The following is a 23214-nucleotide window of genomic DNA, read 5'->3' as shown; positions in this document are numbered from 1 at the left end:
AAGCAGAATTAGGTCACCCTTCTGTGGGCACTTCTTGCCAGGACTTCCCCCACCTTCCCTGTGCGGCTTACTCATAAGCAGATGACCTGAACGTAGACCAAGAATCAACTGCAATGCATCCCTGCTGCCCCACTAGTTGAAATTATACTGAACAGCTTTGTTCTCACCAGCCAAGTCTCCAGCAGATCACAAAATGCTGGATGCTCTGCAGCAAGGGAGACTGTACTCTAACCTCTGATTCTTTGCAATCATACATTTTGTTATTAGGTAGATTACCAAGCCATTTTCATCAGTTGCAATGGGTAGATGTGCTGATATGATGCTGAAATATAAAGCACCTAAATGCACAAGATGACCCAGAACTGATCACTAGTGTTGTCATTTAAGGGTACATCCAGCATGCCGTCAGGACTGGCTTGGATTCACTGAAAAAAGGCTGAATCAAGGAAGCTCAACACATAACAGGGCAGAAGATGAGCAAGTGGATTTGCACTTTCTGCCACAAGTTATAATGTGTGAAAAAGGATATACACTTTGAGAAAGAAGTTCCACATGTCCCTCCAGGAGGGACACAAAGCTAACTTCAGCAAGTGGCTGGCTAGGCATTTGAATATCCCCAAACGCTGGAGGCAGGAGGAGAAATTATCAGTTTGTACACCATTTTCTCATGGGTTCCCTTTCAGCAAGTAACCATTTGCCCAGGAAAGCAAGAGCAAGCAACATGATGTGACCATCAGTAAACCTTCAGGAAATACTGACTCCATGGCCTGGAAGCATCTTGGACATGCCACCTGTAGCTCTTCTGAGCATTGTTCCCCAATATGACTCCTTATCCACATTTCAGAAAACTGCTGGGCAAAGACTTTGCCTGGTGAGGTTTCTGGTCCTTATCTTAAAATTCCAGTGGGTAGCCATGTTGGCCTAAAGTAGTACGACAAAATTTTAGTCCAATAGCACCTTTAACAAAGATTTATTCAAGGCATGAGCTTTCAAGTGCATGCACTCTTCCTCAGACATTAGAACAAGGATCATAAGAGTACAGATATAAGGAAAAGCTAAATTAGTAGCAAATTAGTAAACTGTATCTTGGGTGAAGACAGATGGTGCAAGCAACTGGTCTCTTTTAATTATTTCTTTTCACAACTGGGAAAGTGTCTGCCATTAATTATTAACCTTGACATTTTTATTTCTCCAATATTTTTATGAACTACAACTGAACCCAAAGTACTGATTAGTTATTTTATCTAAGACTTATAATACTGCATAATTTGTATGTTATGACACAGTTTACTAATTTATTTATTGCATTATTATAATATGCCATGTAAGTATTCCACAGCGTTTCCCTATGGCTCTGGGAGGTATAGAAATCTAAATAAATAAATAAATAATAAAAATAATTTACTACTGATTTACCTTTTCCTTATATCTTACTTTTATGATCCTTGTTCCGTTGTCTGAGAAACAGTGCATGTACTCAAAAGCTCACGCTTTGAATAAATCTTTGTTGGTCTTACAGGTGCTATTGGGACTCAAATTAGGGATGAAGTAATTGTCGCTTTCCACAAGCCACAGAGTTAAAATCCTTTTCCTCTTCAGGCCAAGCATTTACATACGTAGGAAAGCAACACATGGGATAGATTGCATAGGTGTGAAATTCATCCTGCTGGACACAATTGCTCCCCAAGGCCATGCTTTTTCTAAGTACCCTCTAAATAAATTTGTCCAGTGATAGCAACTTAAAATACGCCCAGCATGGAATCAGCAAATGCACTCTTACTGAAAACAGGTCAGTTTCATTGCTTAGATGTTTAGATAGTTCTTTGAATTTTCATTCATTGCTCTTGAAGCAATGACAGATATGCAATAGGTTGTAGAAGTCTACCATATCTATTGTAATCCTCTAAAAAGAGATCCTTCCTTTTAGGATGGTAAAAGTTAAATGATGCACTGCAGGACAACATTCAGGAGAACCTATTGTGGTTTCCTCTTTGCCATTTGCTTTATGCTAATTAGTAGTTTTCATTGGGGGGAAAGGAAATTGATAGGCGGCTGTTCCTAGAGGTGGATGTGATGCCCCTTTTCCACTCACACAGAGTGCCTATCACCCAGTACCTATCACCCAGTACAGCCTCCCTTTTTCATATTACAGTTATACAGCGGTCAAGGCATCACACTCCCCACCCTTCAAGTCTTTTAAAATCTATGAAGAGTTATGACCATCTCACACTTTAGGTCCTCTCTCTCATTCCAGAGACATCCACAGACGGGGTAGCCTAATCAGCCCTCACTCACACTGATTCACTCACATTGATTGTAAGCTGTGACTTCACACAGAGCTAATGGGCTGGGGCTCAAACACTGTTCTAATCTCTTGCTGCTACCACTCATTCACATCCTCTAATTAGGTCCTCCCCTGTCCTTGTATAATAAGTGCCTCCCCTGGGGGCCAAACATCACCCCTTGGGCTAACATTGCCCAGCAATACAAGCAAATTCACACCTGGGAACGGAAGTGTTGAGGTGTCCAGGGTTTTTATTAGAGATGAGAATGGTTGCTGCTGTTTGTGATGCATTGTTGACTAGAGGATATTGTGCCAGCATTATGGGATATATATTGGTTCTTTTAGGGTATTTTGTGTTTGTATTATGTTTTGTTGTGAACGGCTTCGAGCTGGCTAGTCCAGGAGGGGCAGTATACAAATTTAATATATAAATATGCATGTAGGCCAAGATATTAGATTGTCTGTGCATGCACAACCATCTTTCCCTTCGATGCGCACCCAATAGAAGTAATCAAAACAAGAAACTTTCATCTATAATAATAAAACCCTGGGGCAAGTTAAGTCTAAGAAACATTTCACTCCCATAGAACTACTGAACTGAGGTGCAATACCTACAGCTGGAATCCTTAAATTATAAATCTACTCTTTTCAGCCTGTTTCATGTAGCTGTTCTATACAGTTCCACTCAGTTTGAAAAACCTTTTTCACTTCAGCCCTTAAGCTGTCAGCTTCTCCACTATGAATCCTTCTGTCCTTTTTCAATGGTTATTTTTCTCTCAACATTCCATCAACTCTCACTGGTTCCTCTCAGGGAGAGGCTGAATCCAGCCTGTTTGTCGGAGTTGATTTATTTAAATAAACAAAAAAAGATGTAACAAGAATCAAGCCGTTCAGAACTTCTGTATGGAAGTCCTGCTCCCTAACTCCAGATGTGTGAATACTAAAGGCACCCTACATGAGCTTAGAGACATTCTTCCATAAATTATTGGCTCATTGATTCACTAGCATTAATAAATTCTGGAGGACAACAGAGAACTTTTTAGTCATGATAGTTTTGGTGCTCACATCACATGTGTGAAAAGACACTACTCAATATGTGCAGTCCCCATTTTGTGTAAATATGGCAACATGTATATAATCCAAAATTGATACATACCAAGGCATACTCTCCACAGATTTGGGTCTCCAGTCACATGCACTTAAGCTGCAAAATGTATTATTCACACAAAATGGTTGATTGCATATATCGATTGCAGGTAGCATAATCTTCCATTATGTGTGCTTTGTATGTCAAAAATTGTAACAACAAAAAAGAGCTCTACTGAGGCCTTAAAATGTTAGGCTGGCTCTCTGGCAGTACAGTAACCAAATGCAGTACTTCTGAAAACAATAAAATGAGTTACAGCCATCTGTGTTTCTTGCTTGTCTCCATTAGTGTTTACAGCTATAAAATGGAGATCACAGATGCGTGTTCATTTTTGCAAAGCATGATGTTTTTACAAAAACCACATTCTAAGCATTATTGTTGCTAATTGTTATTACAAACAACTGCTAAGTACTCATTATTATTACTTACCATTGTCTTGTCACAAGTAGACAAGAACATTTTTACATGTATCAAGATATTATGATTTCTTAGGGAGGCAATCCCACATCTAACCTGGACATTAATCTTTATATGAAAACAGTAACACTACAAAATTAGTGTTCAGTCTTCCTTCCAATTACAGTTCTGTCAGTGTCCTAGTTAGAAGGCTGCCTTTCCAGCTCATCATTCTAAGTATAATTTTGCTCCCCAAATGGTATCAATGCCTTTCATGCCTCTCATGTTCCTAAGCAGGAATGAAGATTCTGCAGTAGAATTATATATAAAACTCTGTTCTAGCACCTTGTGGGTGTACTGGCTCAGTAGCTTGAGCAAAGCCACACATAAAAAGTGTACCAGGAGAGTGAGAAGGGGCCATTTTACACAGCAACATTTCAGACTGCCAATGTGCTTAATCCTATCAGAGGAGATGAACATTCCTTGCTGATCTCCTTAGCGGTTGTGGCAATAGTTTATAATAGTATATTCAACAGGTTATGTACAGGGCATAGATTCTACTCCCCTGTGACAAACCTAATGAAATGCAAAGGGCCTCTATGATCTGAGCAAAAGGTATCTGTATCAATGGAATAGCACTTTCTTGAGTACAGGGGACCCTCAGGGCCAGTATAAAGAGCTAATTGGGGTCCGCAGGAATTGTGAAGAAATGCCTTTCCACTGGGAGGAAGAAATTTAAACTGACCATCTTGGGGGGGGGGGTAACATTAGCTCACTTGCTTACTTATCTTCCTTCAAATGCTAATTGATCTAACCAGGATACAATGGAATGCTCCTACCTTCCTCTTCTAAAAGCAGGTATCTGGAATAAGGAGGAGATATGCCTTATCTTCTTCCCAGAATGACTTGGGGCACCCAGGAGTGGGTGGGGATCCAAAGGTGACTTAATTGCCTTGAACTAAGGGGTGAGGGGGGGCTCTTTGGCCTGATAACTATTTATCTTGGACCATGCACCTGGCTGGGTGAGATGAATATGCAATAGGAACTTGTCACTTCTTAAGTAAGGAACCTACTCCATTTTTAACATCAGATAGGGATACAAGGATTGTGTTTAACCTAATTTCTTTTTGATTCCTTTGCTTAAATCTGTGCTGTGTTAAACATATAACTTTTATAAATCTGAAAGCTGGCAGTGGTTCTCTGATCCATGTAGTGCTCCCCTGTCTTGGATGCACTATCCAGAAGGGAACCGCCAGGAAAGGGAGGGAGGGTGACAGGAGCTATTCCTCCAAGGAGTACTCCAAGTAAACTGACCCACTTATAGCCTAAGGCACTGGGCAGCAGGTGATACAGAGATTATGCCCTGGTGTTAGAGGAGTGAAGCTGAAAATCTGATTTCAATTTTCAGTGCACAGATTCAGAAAAATTGCAAAGTTCTTAAGTGATTTTAAAAGAGGATGTGAAGAATGGCAAACACAGCCATGGCAACACCTGTTTATTCTTCAAGCTATTTCTGCAAAATCAGAACCAAGAGTCTGCACTTCAGATCACTGAGAACTATGAACACCAAATAAGAAATTACTAGCCCATAATAATCTGTACTAACCCTCTGGCCCACATACACCTGTGACAGCCATCTGTGGCACACCAGTTGCCTAAATGAGGAATAACTAAGTATGGAAAAAGAAACTACACTCATTCAATTTAGAAAAATTGTATTATATTTTTACTTTGAGCAGGTCTCTGTTTCTAAATAAAGATGGTTTGCCTCATGGCACATTTGTAGTTGCAATAGGTGACTTGATTAATGATTTATTTGCAAGTCTACAGTAATACTGCAATCCTGACTAAGAACTGGCATTCACTTTCTATATACTTTAAACAATTTGGCCAAGGAGATTAATATAATTCATCCAATTTTTACATATGTAAAATGACTCCCTGTCGATTAAGAAGTTAATGAAAACCATCATTCCTCCAAAAGTGTATTCTTCACACACAGCTACTTGTATAGAACCATTGCTGGCATTTCACCACAATTTAGTCAGAATAAAATCCTATTTGATTGAAACTTCTTTGGGTAAAACATGCAACCACATAAGAAATCACATGGAATGGAAAGTAAAAGAAACATCAGATCAAGCTGAGCAATGGGGAAACATCACCCCAGCAACTCAGTTTGATTCAGAATCCCAGCTGTGACAATTTCCATTGTTAGAGGCTTCAGGAGCCAAGACACATAGAAACTGCAATAGAATAAGCCATCTGGCTTTCACCTCCAGCTCCTAACTCAGGGAATAAAGCTGCATTTCTGAACTGTCCTGGCTAATGTTTATTTACTTTATTTATAGCCCACTTTTCCTCACTGAGCCCCATGGAGCCATTGTGAGATATGCCCAATTCTTCACTAAATCCCATCATGACATGAAGCAGGGTACCACACAGTTTCCACACAGAGTAAGAGTCAGCCACGGTTCCCAAGGAGGGACCAGACAACAGAACATGGGCCCTGCTGAGATTGACAGCTTTTCACTAAGTGTATTCACAGTCAAGACCATTAGTGCACATTATTTAAAAATAAATCAGTGAAACTGATCAAGTCAGGTACCTCAGACATGGCTACTTATATCGGGAACACTGTACAATATGAAGCTATAAGATTCATATGGAGGAACATTATTCAATACATGACACACAAAACTTAACATCAAGAACTCATCTGGCAAGTTAGAAATGGGAAATATCTAGCTGGCTGTTTTCGTTTATGGAAGAACGGCATTCTGCGGAACATGTAAAATGATTGCAGTGGTCAACAATTTAAGATTAATCGGCTGGCCTTTCTGGTGTGGTACTAGCTAGTGGCAACAACAGCCCCAAAGCCTGTTTCATTACGTGAAGCCTCAGCTTAGTCACTTACCTTTAAGTCGGGAGGCTTGCTCCGAGTAACAGGATGCGGAGCAGGGTTTGGATTCGATGCACCCAAATCCAACAGGGTAGCAGCTGAATCCCCAGGCTTGGCATCCATGGTTGCCAGGATGGGAACATCTTCAGCCCCAGTGGAGTCCTCCTCTGGCTGCTGCAGCTCATCCGATTTGCACCTCTTCATACTGGGCGAGAGGGTGAGCTCGGACTCTTGCTCCTTGAAGGAATCGTGGATGAAAATCAGGAGAGAGGGGAAAGGAAAAGAGGAAGGAGAGACGGGAGAGGACCAGAGCAGTGTGATCACCTCGGGAGGCAGAAGTTCGTTTCACCTGTGAGATGCAGGCAGACAGGCCATAGGGAGGAGCAGGAGAGAGGAAGCCTCCATCCAACACGCCGCATTGGGGAGCAGCAGGGCTGGAGCCACCAGCACCAGCGCCCAAACTTTGGCATACGACTTACAATTGCAACGGCCGAGGGCAATGACGGGCCTCGTAGTGCGGTGCCGGTACAAATGTCATGCATTTGATAATGCCCTTTCCCCTCCCAGTCCTGCTACTCACTGTTGAAGCAAGCCAAGCAGTGATCCAGCTGCCTCGCACAGCTGCTGCACATTCCCTTCCAATGGGCTCATCTTTAAAAACAAGGACAACCACAACAACAGCACCAAGGCGGCTTTGTGAAGCTGCTATTTGTCTGCCCCTTGCAAAGAGCCCACTTTCCGCCGCTCCTACCGGGGCTCAAGAGCAAATCCCTCAGCCTAACCCACCCACCTACCTAGCCGGCTTGCTGATCTGACGGACAGCCGGAGAAAGCCAATCGGAGCTCAGGCCCGATCTGGAGAGCGAACGGAGGGCGTAGCCGCGAGCCTCTTCCAGGCTTGGTTGGCCGGTGGCTCCCAGCCTCCCCGCCCTGCGCGCCGCCGGCCCCGCCCGGTTCCCAGGAGCTGTCAATAGGGGAATGGTGCTGCACCGGGCTGCGGCTTTGCAATGCAGGCGGCGGAGCGTTGCGGAGATGGTGGCGGGGCCGGGAGAGGGGGGGTGGCTTGTTGGGACTCTCCGTCAGTCTCCCCCCCCTCCGCCGGCAGGCGCCCCTCCAGCCCCGCGTTGGGGATGTGGCTCGTGATCTCGGGGATGCGCCCAGAGGAGAAGAGTCGCCACCTCTCCCATTGCCATGGGAACTCCTCCCACCCAGGGCTGCTTTGGCCTCGAATGCATTCGCTATTTCGCCCTGGATGCCTGAGGCGGCTTGATAAACTTGATTGCCCCGAGAGGGAAAGAAATGTTTCTGTGCGGCCATAGGCACAGCATCCTTGGGCAGCTCATCCTGCAAGGACACAGACGTTTTTTGTTTTTTTTTTAAATATATGCGGAAATGTTTTTCATCATCTCCCCCCCCCAAAAAAAAAAAAAAAAAATCAGGAGAGTCTACAAAACTTGCTGGAGAGCTTTACAAAAGTCCACTTTGCAATCTCGTCCCTCCTATTTGCCTTCCTTTTATCTATTTCTTTTGTACAACTACAGTATGCCAGTACAGATCTCAACTTGCAAGACAGAAGTGACCTAGGCCTGCCCAAAATCACACAGTTAAGAGTTGGCTTTTCAAAACCTTATTAGTCTGCACATCATATCTCTATCCTGCCTTTCCTTGGAGGAGTTCAGGGCAGATCTTTCCTGAGCCAAGTTGCCCGGTGCATTTCATGGCTGAACACTGTGTGTTGGTAAGTAACTTGCACATCCTGTGAATGTCTGTGCAAACAAAAGATACTGCCATACAAACAGTAGCCTCTGTTGATTTTTCCATACCGCTCACTGCAGCCCTACACAACTCCTAGCTGCTTTTGCTGGAGGTCCATGATGAGGCATCCTTGAGCAGGGGGAAAGGACAGGGCCCAATAGTGTTTTTTAGTTGAAGACATGAGGATTCCTTATACTGAATCAGAGCCTTAGTTGGTTAATCATAGTATTATCTACTCTGGTAGAAGCTCTCCCAGGGTCTCAGAAGGACAGTTTCCACATAAGCTAAAGGTAAAAACATGGTTAAGCATACAATATCATCTTAAGGTGATAACATGCCTCTGTCATGAAAGCAAGCATGGTGGGAGTAAGAATAGTGGGCCTTTCCACATGCCATAAATATAGTGAAATGCTGATCTGGTGAAGGCACTACATTTTTGGCATTTTGCATGACGTCGTCAGCGTCCAAGCAGCAAACTGCTAGCTACATCCTCCATTTTACAGCACTAGCTGGGGGAACTGCATGAAATGGATTCCCCAAACTATGGAGTGTGAACTATAGGAGAGCAACCAGCAGGCCACACACTAAAGTAATGTATGGAGGCTAAGAAGTGCTATCTCTGCCTCCAGTGTCCCGCCCTTGCGCCTGCCTCCCTCTTCTTTCTTCTGGGGACATTTTTGCTTGTTTGTTTTTTTAGAGCAAACTGCCTGGAACAAAGAATAGGCATTTAATTGTGCAGACAAAGCCAAAAAGAATTTACCCCCAAAGTTGTAGCACATAGCATGCCTCTCTAAAGCCCCCCCCCCCCAATTCAGGAAAGAAATTAATTTTTTAAAGATTCCAGACTCGTGATTTATGAAGGAACATTAGTAACCTCTGCTTCTGTATCTGTGGAACCTTAGTTTTAGAGGATCTCCCACATTACATTCTAACTTGCCCATTGTATTCAGATCCCAGGGCCAATTTTCTTGTTGGACTACTAGATGGGCTAAATGATAAATCCGACCAGGAAAAACTTGTGTTTTTTGCTACCATGAGTCTTTCCCATCTTTGTTATTCTGAAATTATTTAGTTGTTTTTTTTTTTTTACTAGATTCAATTCCTAGTTCGAGGCTAGTCTCTTGACCAGCAGATGCTGATTGTAGGGAAGGCTTGGCTTAGGCTGACTCCTACTGCCTCCAACTGTGATGAGATAATTACACACAACTGTAGCTAGGAGCAGGATTTGTGGTGGTAATGCCAATACCTCATCCTTTGTTCAGTGACAAAGAATCAGATATGATCAGGTAGCCAAGGACTGTGAAGCTTTTGAGAGATGATATGGACCAGAGCCCTTTATTGTTAATTGCTGTAGTCGTGATCCAATAAGATTTAAGTCAAATGCAAGTATTCTTTACTGCTTCTGAATTAAACTGTTGCTGGAAAGGAACCAAGCATACTTTAACATTTTGACAGAAGTCCTTATTTTTCTTTGTTTTCCATCCTAAAAAAGGTAAAGGTATCCCCTGTGCAAGCACCAGGTCATGTCTGACCATTGGGGTAACGCCCTCTAGCGTTTTCATGGCAGACTCAATACGGGGTGGTTTGCCAGTGCCTTCCCCAGTCATTACCGTTCACCCCCCAGCAAGCTGGGTACTCATTTTACCGACCTCGGAAGGATGGAAGGCTGAGTCAACCTTGAGCCGGCTGCTGGGATTGAACTCCCATCCTCATGGGCAGAGCTTTCAGACTGCATGTCTGCTGCCTTACTACTCTGCACCACACCCTAGTCCTATTGAATTGTTAGTGGATATCTTATGTTGCCTGATTAAATTTGTTTTTGATGTTTTGTTGTTTGCCTTGAGTCTCCATGAAAAAGATGTGCTGGAAATGAAGTAGCATAAATAAATATATTTATGTTTGGAATCAGAGTCCCAGGGAATAGACTGACAAAGAGGTGTTAACAAACTTTATTGAAAAATATGAGAAAATAAGAACATATAATATTCAAAATAATATTTCAAAATTTTCAATGGCAATACACAGTTGTTTTTTAAGTAGTAGAAATACTAATTGATTTGTGGGTACAGGCACTGAAACATCACTAAACAAACTGTGAGGATTTTAAAAAATATCCAATATAAAACTTTTTTAAAAAAGTTAATGTGGAAAAAACAGCAAGTGCAATAGGTTTGACTGACAGTGTATGACTGACTCAATGTCACCCAGTTACTTTCCATGGCAGAGGGTGGATCTGAACCTTAGATACCCTGATCCTAGTTCCACATTCTAATTACTGCATCATTGTTCTCTAGTTCCAGACCAGGAGTCATGACAGTTTTTAATCTATCTTTTATTCTAGCATTTGTAGATTAGAGTCTGCTTCATCAAATGGATTACGTGTTGACAGACATGTAAATCATAATAGTGTATTAGGAGCTTTGAGCATGGATATATAGGCTTGAAATAAGAGATAGACAGAGCACTCCTAAGAATTGTTGCCAACAAACAGAAGGAATAGTTTACTAAATATCTATACTTTGCTAGAAATTTATCTCTTTAGAGCAGGGGTAGTCAACCTGTGGTCCTCCAGATGTTCATGACTACAATTCCCATTTGCTGGCAGGGGCTCATGGGAATTGTAGTCCACGAATATCTGGAAGACCACAGGTTGACTACCCCTGATTTAGAGTCTTAATGGGGGGGGCAGCCCTGAACAAAAGGACCTCCCATAGGCCCATGTGAATGTGCATACACAGAGGGGAAAACAAAATGCAACTCCTTCTAATCCAGATTAGAAGCCGCCACTCTTACCCACTACACCAAGCGATACCAACTTTCTTCAGATTTGTGCAAATCTCCTTTTTGACCACGTTAGTACTAGAATAACCTTATACCAGTATATCACATCTAGTCATAATAAGCTGTTGTCAGCCTAGCAGCGACACTGAGCTACATTACTGTAGAAGGTTGGTGTAGCGTTTACTCAGAATCCATGCGTGGCCAACAGGGAGCACATTTGGCACTGAGGCTGAATCGGGAAATTTTAGCATGAATGTAATGAGATTCTGTGGAGCTTGAAGGGTGCTGCCACTAAGTTTTTAGTCACTGTGGAAGAAAGGCTACCTTACACACATGATATCTGGAATGAAACATTGTGAAGGACATAGTAGGACAGATTTTTAAATTTTATTTTGAAGGCTGTTTACATGCAAGTTCAATTCAAACACAAAAATAGTAAAAACAATAAACCAATAATAAAATTCCCTGACCTTCAAATCACACATGATACATTTATATCTCTAGAAGGGAAACCGTTCTGACTGTCTCTGCAGCTGTGTATAGATACTACACATGTTATCTGTCTGATCAACAAACCAGTTGTTCAGGCGAAGTTTGCATTGTTATAGCCCTGGGGAGAATATAGCAGTTTCAAAAGTCATAACCAGTTTTTGGCTAAGTATTAGATAACTGAGAGCCCAACTAAACTATATTCTCTTCATGGGTATGTTCCTGGGTAGGGTTGACAGATGTGGTTTGAAAGCTTTGTATTCCCCAGGAATACTCAGACAAAATTCAGACCTGGGCAGAAGTGGGTTAAGACCTTCTACCTCCTGTACATTTTCATGACCTAAAACAGCCAAGTCAGGAAAGCAGCAAGAGGGGAAGGTCTGAATTACCTCTCCTGGGATGGTGAAACTCATAGACCACATCTGTTCATCTGACTGAGAGGTGAATAATATGAATTTAAGCCCTGAGTCTTTGGGGTCCCAGTTCTACAAATCTGAACGTGTATATTCCTATTTAATGTCACTTTGTCCAATCCCAAACATCCAATGCAAAAACCATAAAGGCCTTGGGACCAATTTAGTTGTTCTGTGTAGATTACAACCAATGTATAAGGCAAACCTGGCAAAGGGCTTCAAATCTTCACAGAATTTTCACCTAGTTATTTATTTATTGTACTTCTGCTTTCTACTGCTAAGATCTCATCAAAAATTTCAGTACACTTGGATGTGGAAACTAGTCCAATAATAGGAATCATATTACTTATATTTGCACCTTTATCTTATTTAACTGCAATTTCATTTCAACAACACTTTAGCAGAAAAATATAACTGAGCAATGAGTCACTTATGAAGGTGGGGCCACAAATCTTATTAGGTAAAAATATGAGCCTACTATAATAATCAGTGAAACACACAACATTTGAAATGCATAATACTTGCAATTACTTGTAAATCACCTTGAGGTATTTCAAGATTATGATCAGTCAGCACAATCCATTTTTGCACCCAAGCCCTAAAATTCTTACATTTATCTTGGAGCTCCATTCCTTTTTGGAGAAATGTATTTAAGAGAAAACTAATGAAGAATTTTCTATCATAATCTATATCCATAATGATGAAAATGAGCCTTGTTGGTTACAGAAACATCTTTGTCTTATTTTAAAGTGCTTTCTGTTTCTGAGAGATGAGTGATATGTCAGTACAGAGCAAACGTGTTGCAGTAGGTGGCCTCAATGCTCGGACTATTTCTGTAAAGTTATTTTTACATGGCTCTGATATCGTTTTATAAGCATGTTAATTAGTCTGTGTGACAGCTAAAGCCTTAATGTGCCTGATGCATTATTCTCTTTTAAATGCAAGGCATTAAGACAGCACAATGTTTTGTCAGATTGCCACAGAGCCTTCAGTGAAAGGTCATGGATACTTTCATGCCATTACATTGAACATTAAACATTTCAACTTGGATCTTTTATGAACTGGAGACATATGGAAAAACCAAAGGCAAAATTTTCTGATCCAATTGCTCACATCCATGCTTATAAATAAGCAACTGCTTTCATACAGCAAAAAAAATTAACCTACCAAGTTCCATTTACAATGGGTGTTTATTATTACCCTTACTTATTATTTATGATTACAGTGCAATCCTAAATTCCTTCTAACTCAATAGGCTTGCAAGGTGTAATTCTATTTAAGATTGCACTTATTTGCATTTTGGGGGCACAAAATACCCAAAGCAGATCATGAAGCCCTTTACAGTTGGTATTTTACAATGAAAAGAAACAAACTAAGGGCTGCCTTGGAACACCCACAATATAAGGACAGAGAAACAGAAGATAGGTTTTTAAGAGCATTAAAAGTATTTTCAAAGATTTCACTCCCCATAATTTCAATTAATTATAACATTATTTCCCCATAGGAACTTCACATAATTAAACTTCCTATAGTTACTATTGTATCTCTTCCCCCTTATATTCGAAGTCTTTCAAAGCAAAGATCTTTGCTTCTATTACCACAATATTGATCATGGTCAAAGATGGTCAAAGATTTTGCAGCTGTTTGACCCAATGAAATCCTTCAAACCCTGTTTGCTAGAAGCAATTGGACTGAAATATCCACAGCAAAGTTATTGTTGAAGTGCTGTTCTAATTGTTCCAGTTGATGTGTTGTTGTTATTGTTATACTGTTATATTGATTTTGATAGTGTTCTATGTGAATGTTCAAAAATGTTTTATGTAAACCACCCAGAGCCGTAGGGAAGGGCGGTATAAAAATTTAAATAAATAAATAAATATTTATTGCCAGTATCCAAGAGTCGCTGCCCAAACATAAAGAATTTTGGTTATGTGATTTTATTTATATTTTGTGATTTACCATGAGGCTACTGAAATAGGGTGGAATAAAAGCTCCAAAATAAAATTTTAAAAACTATATATATATAGGCGCCACGGACTGAATAAAAGAGTAAGGGGTAGTGGGGAGGAGTTAGGGCGGGACCGGTCTGGGATAAAAACTCAGAGGGGCCAATCAGGAGCCGTGAAGCGGCTCCTGATTGGCCCCTCCAAGTGTCCATCCCGCCCGAAGCAGGCAATGGGGAGCCACGCAAAGCGCGGCTCCCCATTCCCTGCTTCACCCGCACAGCCACAGGTGAGCGGTCGGCTGCGCCGCCTTCTCGCGGCCGCTCCGGCGGCCGAGAGAAGCCTTGGGCGAGCTCCGGGGGCGGGTGGGCCTCGGCGGGTGGGTGCCTCCGCCGCCGCTCAAGCCTCTCTGCAGAAGATGGACGCCAGCAAGAAGACGCCGCAACGAGTAAGTAATCTTTTACTCTTCCCCAGCCTCCTAGCACCCATTGTATTTAGGGTACAATGGGCTTTTTTACTAGTATATATATAAATGTGATAATATATATACGATATATGATAATATATATGATAATATATTATTATTAATATGGCATGTAACAACAGAAAGACATTGTAAACAGAATATACAACCAAGAACCAAACAACAACAAACAACAACATAGGCTACTATTAGTATGGCCATATCTTTTGTTTGCAGAAACATCACATTCTGCCCATTGTAAGCCATTTTCTGCTTTTTTGCTTATATTGTAGTGCTTGGGGGGAAAAGATAAATATAACAATGTTGAAAAATAAGTCCCTGCTGCTGCAATCCTAAAATCACTTTCTTGAGAGTGAACTGCGTTGATTAAAATGGAACTTGCTTCCCCCGTGGACCTGCTTAGGATTGCTCTCTTTGAAAGTAAAAAAGGTGACTAATAGGAAAGCTATCATTTACATTTTTCAATGGATCAAAAATACTAACCAGAGAATGTAGGCCAATTCACACTAGCTGGTGATGATGATGAAGCCTAGGGAAGAAAATATGCTATTTGCCATATTTCTTCTTATCTGCTGAAAGAAGTCCCATAACTTTGTAACTGAGAGCTCTCACTGTTCTCAATAAATGCCTACTATATTCAGTTTTGTCATAATGAGCCTGCTGTTTGGTTCACATTGCAAAGCTGAGGCAGCACAGCAAGGTGTCCGTGGGCATAAAGGATAAGACTGCAAGAAAATACAGTGACCTGAACCATCCCTTGCTTAATTCAAAGCACAGGAACAAAAGAATAGCTATGTCAGGACTGTTTACCTGACTGGTCATCTTGGGCTAACAAACGCTAAACAGCTCTTCTTCTCTTTTAAATACAATGATTTTTAAGCAGTTTGATGTATAATTCTTTTTGCATATTTAAACTCTTCGAAGATGAGGTGCTATATTCAGTGCCATCTATTCCTAAGCAGAATGGCATCCTTCCAAGCTCACTGAATACAACAGACTTAGAAGGGTATAAACTGCTTGGGGCAGTGCATGGAAAGGCTATCTTCTAGGACCTTTAACCCACTTTTAAAGCCATCTAATAGTGACAATTATTATGCCGCTATCCAGGGAATTTGCAGCTAAATAAAATGTTTAACCAAGTTCCAGTCCAGATCTTTGCTAACAGTATTAAATTCATGACACAATATTTTTCAACTCAACCTTTGGAACAGTTATTCTGTGACTTTCTGTTAGGGTTCAAGAAAGGAGTATAGAGCCTCTTGTGGTGCAGAGTGGTAAGGCAGCAGACATGCAGTCTGAAAGCTCTGCCCATGAGGCTGGGAGTTGAATCCCAGCAGCCGGCTCAAGGTTGACTCAGCCTTCCATCTGTTCCTTAAATTAGAACTAAAAACAGGTGCACCACAGGGCATCCTAGACTCCTAACTTAAATATTGCCAGAACCCAGTTCACATGGATTTCAAACAATTCAGCTTGCAAGAGAAGAGGAGAGATGTGGAAGGCTACCATTCTCCGGTGTAGATCCATCTATCCATGGAGCGGTTTTCTTATTTTCACCCTCCCCCTGCAGCCCAAAATGCCCCCTAATAAACAATGTTTCAGGGATCATTCTGGGCTTCAGTAGCGGCAGGGAATCTGAAAGTTGTACCCCAGAGGCAGAAATACCTCCACCTGTGGAGAAGTTTGGTCAGATCTAAGCCTTTCACATTCTCTTGGGAGCAAGACCTGCTGATATCATTTCTGAGTAAACGTACATATATCAGGCTGTGTTTGTGTGAGTTGCCTGTCGCACTTAAACTGGCTGATCTTATGAGAGACTGCAACCAAATGGTATTCTTTGCAGGAAATAAAAAAAACCCAGAGTGATCACACAAAAGACTAATTTAATGGTAATTTTTGCACAATTCTTTCTTTCAGCTCAGCTGAGATCATAATGGCCAAGGGGCATAGGAGAAGGTCATGTAAAAATGGAGCAGGAATAAAGGAAGACATTTTCTTTCATGGGAAATCCTAAGAGACATAGCTGAGAGACAGATAAAAGTCTCGGTGGGTAATACTGTCATTATTAAGTTATTCTGGGCATATATCTATGGCATGGGGATGCAACTGACTCCCGGTAACTAAATATATCCTATGTGAATAGCACTGAAATTTCTGTAAATCACATATTTTTGATGACTGGAATTAGTGAGTCTATTTACAACCATCATGTTCTGATTTTGCATTTTTATTGTGAAACTGAAGTCTCTATCAATCTGATCTAATCTAACCTAATCTAACATATTCTAATCCAGTTTTATTCCTCAATAAACTCAGATCAATGTACATGATTCTCCCTTCTTAAATTTACCTTCTATTTTAAATCTAACATCTAAAAAAATAATTCAAAGCATTTTGAGTACTGGCTAGTAATGATCTGTATATGAGCTCTGGAAAAACCTCTCAACACCCTCTATATATTATTAAGGCTTAATTATGAAGATACATAAGGATTTCTTATAACCTTCCCCAGTCATGACCGTTTACCCCCCAGCAGCAAGCTGGGTACTCATTTTACCGACCTTGGAAGGATGGAAGGCTGAGTCAACCTTGAGCCGGCTGCTGGGATCGAACTCCCAACCTCATGAGCAAAGCTTTCAGGCGGCTGCCTTACCACTCTGCGCCACAAGAGGCTCGTTTTAGGGATGGTAGGAAAGTCTAAATCATTATAAGAATCAATCAGTGATTCTCAGTGTATTTGATTGGCCTGAAATAATTTTGTTGTTGTTGTCAACCATTTAGTCATGTCTGACTCTTGGCAATTCCATGGAACAGCCACCGCCACAATCTCCAATCCTGTATCACCTCCCTCAGCCATGCAATATTCTGGCCAGTGCCCATCCCAATTGTGTCCAACCACCATGCCATTTGTCGTCCTGGTTTCCTTTTCCTACTGACCAATCCAAGCATAATTGCTTTTTCTATTGAGTTGGATCACATGATATGGCCAAACTAAGTGAGCTGGAGTTTCGTGATTTTGCATACCAATGATATATCAGGCTTTATGCGCTGTAATATTTCCTTGTTTGTGACTTTTGCTGTCCATGGAACCCGCAGAAGCCTTCTCCAACACCAGAGTTGAAATGAATTGATTCTTCTCTTGTCCGATTTTTTCATTATATAACTATCACAGTCATAAATGGCTATTGGAAATATGATAGATCTAACTAATCTACATTTGGAAGTCAGGCTTATGTTCTTGCTTTTCCATGTTCAGTTCAAGCTCATCATTGCTGAGCGACCTAGAAATAATAGCCAAAATTAATAATAAATAAAAACATGCCAGCAAAAAATGTCAAGATTACAATGCTCCAGTAGCATTTGTTTTTCTTTTTTATATCAAGTATAAATTCACATGTCTAGAAAGGATTCAGCACATCAGATAGATGGGTTCAACCAGATAATCTGCCACATGTGTATGCTGTATTTTTGGTGCAACTTCAGCATTTCAAACCTGTTGCATTACCTTGATTTCATCTGCAAACAATAATACTATATGAATGCAAATCAAATCCGTATCCATACTTTCTAAAGGAAGGAGGGAAGAATACCACTCCACGGAGTCCATTTAAGTTTGCACCGACTGCTTCATACAGCCACCTCATTCTCTGTCGTCCCCTTCTTCTTTTGCTCTCAATCGCTCCCAGCATTAGGCTCTTCTCCAGGGAGTCCTTCCTTCTCATTAAGTGGCCAAAGTGAGTTTCATCTTCAGGATCTGGCCTTCTAAAGAGCAGGCAAGGCTGATCTCCTCTAGCACTGACCGGTTTGTTTGCCTTGCAGTCCAAGGGACATGCAAGTGTCTTCTCCAGAGTTCAAAAGCCTCAATTATTTGATGCTTGGCCTTCCTTATGGTCCAAATTCAGAGCCATACATTGCAACTGGGAAGACCATAGCCTTGACTAGACACACTTTTGTTGGCAGGGTGATGACTCTGCTTTTTAGGATGCTGTCTAGATTTGCTATAGCTTTCCTCCCCAGGAGCAAGCATCTTTTAATTTCTTTGCTGCAGTACCCATCTGCAGTGATCTTGGTGCCCAGGAAAATAAAATCTGTCACTACCTCCATTTCTTCCCCATCTGTAGCATTCCCCATTTGTAACATTACTTAACGTCTATTTAAAATTAAATGTTCTCCAGGCTTTTGATTCCAGCTTTTAAGATGTGCAAGATACTGAAGGTTTGCATTCCCCTTTTTTTCTCAAACTTGCAGTGCTCTTTTGGATTTTATCCAGGGCTAAATCCATAATCTAAGACATCTTTGTGACAGCTATTCATTGAAACACTAGACTTCTCACAATAACTTAAATGGCTTTCTAAAATGGTTCAAATCTTTTAGATTAAGGCAGGAACACAAAAACCCTCTCACTGTTACTGTGCCACTCTCACTACCTTACCTCCACCTCTTGCAAACTAGTAAAGTTCTCTGCCTGCTATATAGTCATCTGAGATACCACAGAGTTCTGATCTTAGTGGGCAGAACATTCCACCAAGCTGGAACCAGGAACAAAAAAGCTCTGGTTGAGGTCAATTTGATCTCTTTGGGGCTGGGGATCCTAAACAGATTCTACTTGCTAGACCTTAATGCTCTCTTGGGGACACAGTGGGACAGATGGTCCTGAAGGTATGAAGGCCCAAACCATCTAGGGCTTTGAAAGTAAGAGTTAAGATCTGGAATCTGATCCAGTCTTCAATCTGGAGCCAGTGCAGCTGGGCAAGGACAGGTTGTATATGTGCCCTCCAACGGGTCCTGGTAAGGACCCATGCAGCTGCATTCTGGACCAGATGAAGTTTCTGGGCTAGTCTCAAGGGAAGCCCTGCATACAGTAATCCAGCATGGGGGTTACTATTACATGGATCACATTGGCTAAATTAGGTGCAGACAGATAATGGGCTAATTGTCAGGCTTGGTAAAAGTGATAAAATGCCAGGCAGGCAACATTTGTGACCTGGGCCTCCATAGATAATACCCCTACTATTTAAGATGTGATAATTGCTACTAATTAGGAATATTCCAAATCTTCCAACCCCAAAAGTGAGGATATTTTCTTCAGTCATTTAAAAAGCACCCCCAAGAGGGTGGACACCAAAAAAGAGGACATGATATCTGAGGACAGCTGGTATCCCTAAATAACTGTTGGGGTGGGAGGTAGAGGGATGAAAAGAAGGGGAACCGCCTGTGTACATGCTTCAGATTCAAGATACACTAGAAGTGCAATACAGTCTCAACCAGGCCCATCGATTCTAGGGCACCTCTTTATATAGTGGTCAGTATAAAAAAGTGGGGGAGGCTGCACAAAGAACTTTGTTCCCCACAAGAAACACCCTTTGATCACGGTTTTTCTTCCATCTTTGAAAAACAAATCAGTCTCCCCAGATTCAAATCCCAAATCTGACTTGGCTAGTTTTCTCAAGTAAACTTAAATTAACTTCATAGTTACGCATTTAATTCAGGGCTTCATCCCACATCTGCCTCTCTCTCCAATGGTAAGATGACCAGATTTTAATATTGGTAAAGTGGGACACCATTGACAGGGAGGGGGGGGTGTCTTGATAGTCTATCACTTTTAGTCTATATCACTACCCCCAAAGAGTCTCAAAACGGCTTACAACTGCCTACTCCTCCTCTCACAGGGATGCCAGACTGCAGGTGAGGACAGGAGATCCCAGCTCCTTCCAGCCTCCGCTCCCTCCCAAGACGAGATCCTAAAATCACCACAGAATCCCAGGCAAAACTGGGATTCCTCCCCCGCCCTCAAGCCGGGATCCGTACTCACCGCTGGAGCCCCCTGCCCGGGTTTGCGCGCTGCCCGGGATCCGGAGGTCGCCCCGCGCTTGGCCGCTCGCAGCAGCAGCAAGAGCAGCCCCCCCCCCCTGCCACCCGCCGCCCTCCCTCTTCCCAAACGCCGAAGGAAACCGGAGAGCTGCAGACGGCGGCCAAGAGCTCCGCGCGAGAGCGGAGGGGAGGAAGAGGCCCGGCGGGGCGGGTGGGAGTCCACGGCAAGGGGCTCCGGAGAGCAGTGCGAGGACGGCTCGGTCCCAGAATCTGGGAAGCATCTTGCTGATGCGGCATGCTCGTTTACCGCTCACCCTCGACCTCCGTGCCTGGACTGGCAATTCCCATGTCACATGGGGGGCTGGCACCCCGAGGAAAACGTTGCCGGTTTGCAAGGCGCCCCTGCCCTCGCGCTTTCTTATGCTGCTCGGACCGGCTGAAGGGTGACTGCGCCCCAAAGCTTCTACCCCTTGGCTGCTGCTGTGAGAGGTGCCGCTGGACTTGAACCTGGCTCTCCTGCTGCGGACCAGCTGTCTCCGGACGTCCCAGAAGGGTCTTCCGCTGGGCGCTCTGCCCACTGAGGAACAGGAGGCATCGCGGAGGCAGCCGGCTGAAGGATGAGACAAGACGCCTTCCGCACTCGTCTGCAGCACCGAAGGGGTTAAGGCCAGAGAGCCGCCTGCTGGAGAGGAAAGGCTTCGGGGGGGGGGAGGGGCTGCAGCCAGGGAGAACCGGGCAGCCGGATCCCAGGTTTACCCGCGAGTAAGACCTCGGGAGGGAGAAAGGCCGGGACGAGTCACAGCCGCGGGCGTCATCAGGGTGGCAACTCCCGGGGGGAGATCCCTGGACATTGGGCGGAGGGGGGATTCCGGGAAAGGCCAGTTTTGGGGCCGGACAGGGAGGACCTCGTGGGGGGGGGGACCAAGGCCACGGAGTCCCACCCCCACCCCGACAGCCCTTCTCTCCAGGGGAAGGTCCTTGGCTGTGTCTCCTCCTGCTGAGGCAAAGAAGCGTCCTCACTCGCCCCCTCCTCTCTCCCCTCGCGAGCTCCCGCTGCACGCCAACTCTGAGCGGGACTGTTTTAAAACGCGGCGGGACACGGGACAGATTGTTTAAAATCGGGACTGGACGCCTGGGCCAAAGGCTCATGAAATGCAATGCTGAAAAGATTCACGACTACAAACCCCAGGGTACATTTCGGGCCGGAGCGCGTAGCATCCTTTCCCTCGCGAACAAAGGCATCGCAACGCTGCCTTGCAGCTAACAGAGGGAGCGCCGGCTTCCGTCAGCACGACTACATTCCCCATAGTGCAAAGCGATGCCGGGAAGGGACCGGGGTCCGCCCCTCGGCCGCCTCTCCCTCCCCGCCAGAGCGCCCGGATAAAGGGTCCGTTCCGTGCGCAGTGCGGTTCGGTGCGGCGCTGCTGCTGCTGCTGCTGACAGGGGGCTGGGCGGCCGCGCTTGGGGCCCGCGGCGTGTCAGCCGCCGCCGCAGCCTGGCAGCGTCCGAGTCCCAGTCCCCGACGTGGTGGGGCGAGGAGTCGGGGACGGAAGCCGCGGAGGACGACGACATGTCTGGGGGCTGGGAAGGCTCCTCGGCCCGGGGCCCCGCCAGTGGCGGCGGGGGGCTGAGCCGCGAGCTGGGTCGCACGTTCGGCCACTACAACCGGCACCTGGGGCGGCTGCAGCACAATCTGCGCGACACCAAGAACTTCTTCCGTGACCTCAAGTACTCCCAAGGGCTCGCCGTGTTCCCGGTCTCTGGCTCCGGGTCCGCCGCGGAGGAGCCGCCTCGACCGCCCCCCGCCCCCTCCGCAGCCCTGGAGGGGGCCCTCAGCGGCGCGGGGGCCGCCCTGCAAGCCGGTAAGGCGGCCGGGGGCGGGGGCGGGGGCGGGGGGTCTCATCCCTGAAGTGGGGGAAGGCCACACTCGGCGAGCCGTCGTGCAGCACCGTCCGCTGCTTTCCATGTGGGTAGCCGTGTTGGGCCGCAGCGGCCGAATCAAGCGGCGGTTTAAAAGCTAGCCCTTGTACTCCATCTGGGCTCCCGTTTCATGTTTGGCTGCATGGCTTCAGGGGCGGGGAGGGGAAGGTGCTCTGTCTGGGGCACCTTGCTCCAGTGTGGGATCTGTACCTGATGAGTGGTTCCTGGGGGGACGGTGGGTATTTCTAAAGTAGCCTTTGGCAACCGTGGGTGCCGACAGGAGCTTATATCGATAGGTATGTGCTTTAGCAAGCTGGCCCAAATCAAGGAGAGAAGTGATGGCAGCACGCCTTAGCATTGTTGTTCCCTGTTTTGAGTAGGAGGCTTTTGTGTCTTTGCCTGTATGTGCATGTGTTTGCATGATGTTCTTCTCTCCTCTTTTGTTAAGGAGGATAGCAGTTTCCTTGGGGCATGTTTGATCAGAGTGCCGCTTGACAGTTGCACAGTCCCCCCCCCCTTGAGATGTCAACGCAGAATGGGAAGTTTGTATTGTGAGGGTTTGTTTTAGTTTGAATAAAACAGAAGTCAGTTAGCCTTTACAGTGTCACTTTACCCCTGATTGATTTTGCCACTGTAGACTAACACAGCTACTCCTGGGGAATTGGCTTGAAGAGTAGATCAGGTGGCACCTTTGTTTATTTTTGCATGCATCCTTTTCTACCGTAGATTTTAATCATTCTCTACTGAACTTCCAGTTGATTATAGCAGTATGCATGCTGATACCATTTTATTGTGTTCCTCCCCTCTTTTCCTGCTGTTCACTCGAATAATGTGAATCCTGTTTTAATTGGATGCTGAGTAGGTGGGATGAAATTCTTGTTAAAGCTAAAAAG

General features: G+C 44.0%; 2 protein-coding genes and 1 long non-coding RNA gene across 4 annotated transcripts in view; 1 reads left to right on the top strand and 2 right to left on the bottom strand.

Annotated features, from left to right (window-relative positions):
- Window positions 1-7543, bottom strand: part of TMCC2 (transmembrane and coiled-coil domain family 2) — a 96862-nt gene extending 89319 nt beyond the window's left edge. Inside the window, exons 1-2 of one of the 2 annotated variants that reach the window (XM_077334703.1) lie at window positions 7524-7543; window positions 6745-6966 (exon numbers count right to left, since the gene is read on the bottom strand). In XM_077334703.1, coding sequence (XP_077190818.1) covers window positions 6745-6933 — 189 coding nt within the window. In that variant the 5' untranslated portion in view covers window positions 6934-6966; window positions 7524-7543. Of the gene's footprint in view, window positions 1-6744; window positions 6967-7309; window positions 7486-7523 lie in introns of those variants that run through there. The other variant, XM_077334702.1, reaches the window with a different exon arrangement.
- A 4089-nt stretch (window positions 7544-11632) lies between these two features.
- On the bottom strand, window positions 11633-21602 carry LOC143836020 (uncharacterized). The gene is made up of 2 exons (XR_013230458.1): window positions 20403-21602; window positions 11633-17871 (listed from the first exon to the last, which is right to left on the bottom strand). It is a non-coding gene; the product is annotated as an uncharacterized LOC143836020 (long non-coding RNA).
- Window positions 21603-21614: 12 nt separating this feature from the next.
- Window positions 21615-23214, top strand: part of DSTYK (dual serine/threonine and tyrosine protein kinase) — a 40905-nt gene continuing 39305 nt past the window's right edge. The window contains exon 1 of the mRNA XM_077334701.1: window positions 21615-22263. Within this exon, the coding sequence (XP_077190816.1) occupies window positions 21972-22263 (292 nt within the window). The 5' untranslated portion in view covers window positions 21615-21971. The remainder of the gene's footprint in view (window positions 22264-23214) is intronic.

Source organism: Paroedura picta, chromosome 4 (assembly GCF_049243985.1).
Source record: "Paroedura picta isolate Pp20150507F chromosome 4, Ppicta_v3.0, whole genome shotgun sequence".
Lineage (NCBI taxonomy): Eukaryota > Metazoa > Chordata > Lepidosauria > Squamata > Gekkonidae > Paroedura > Paroedura picta.
This window is presented reverse-complemented; position numbering and strand designations above follow the sequence as displayed.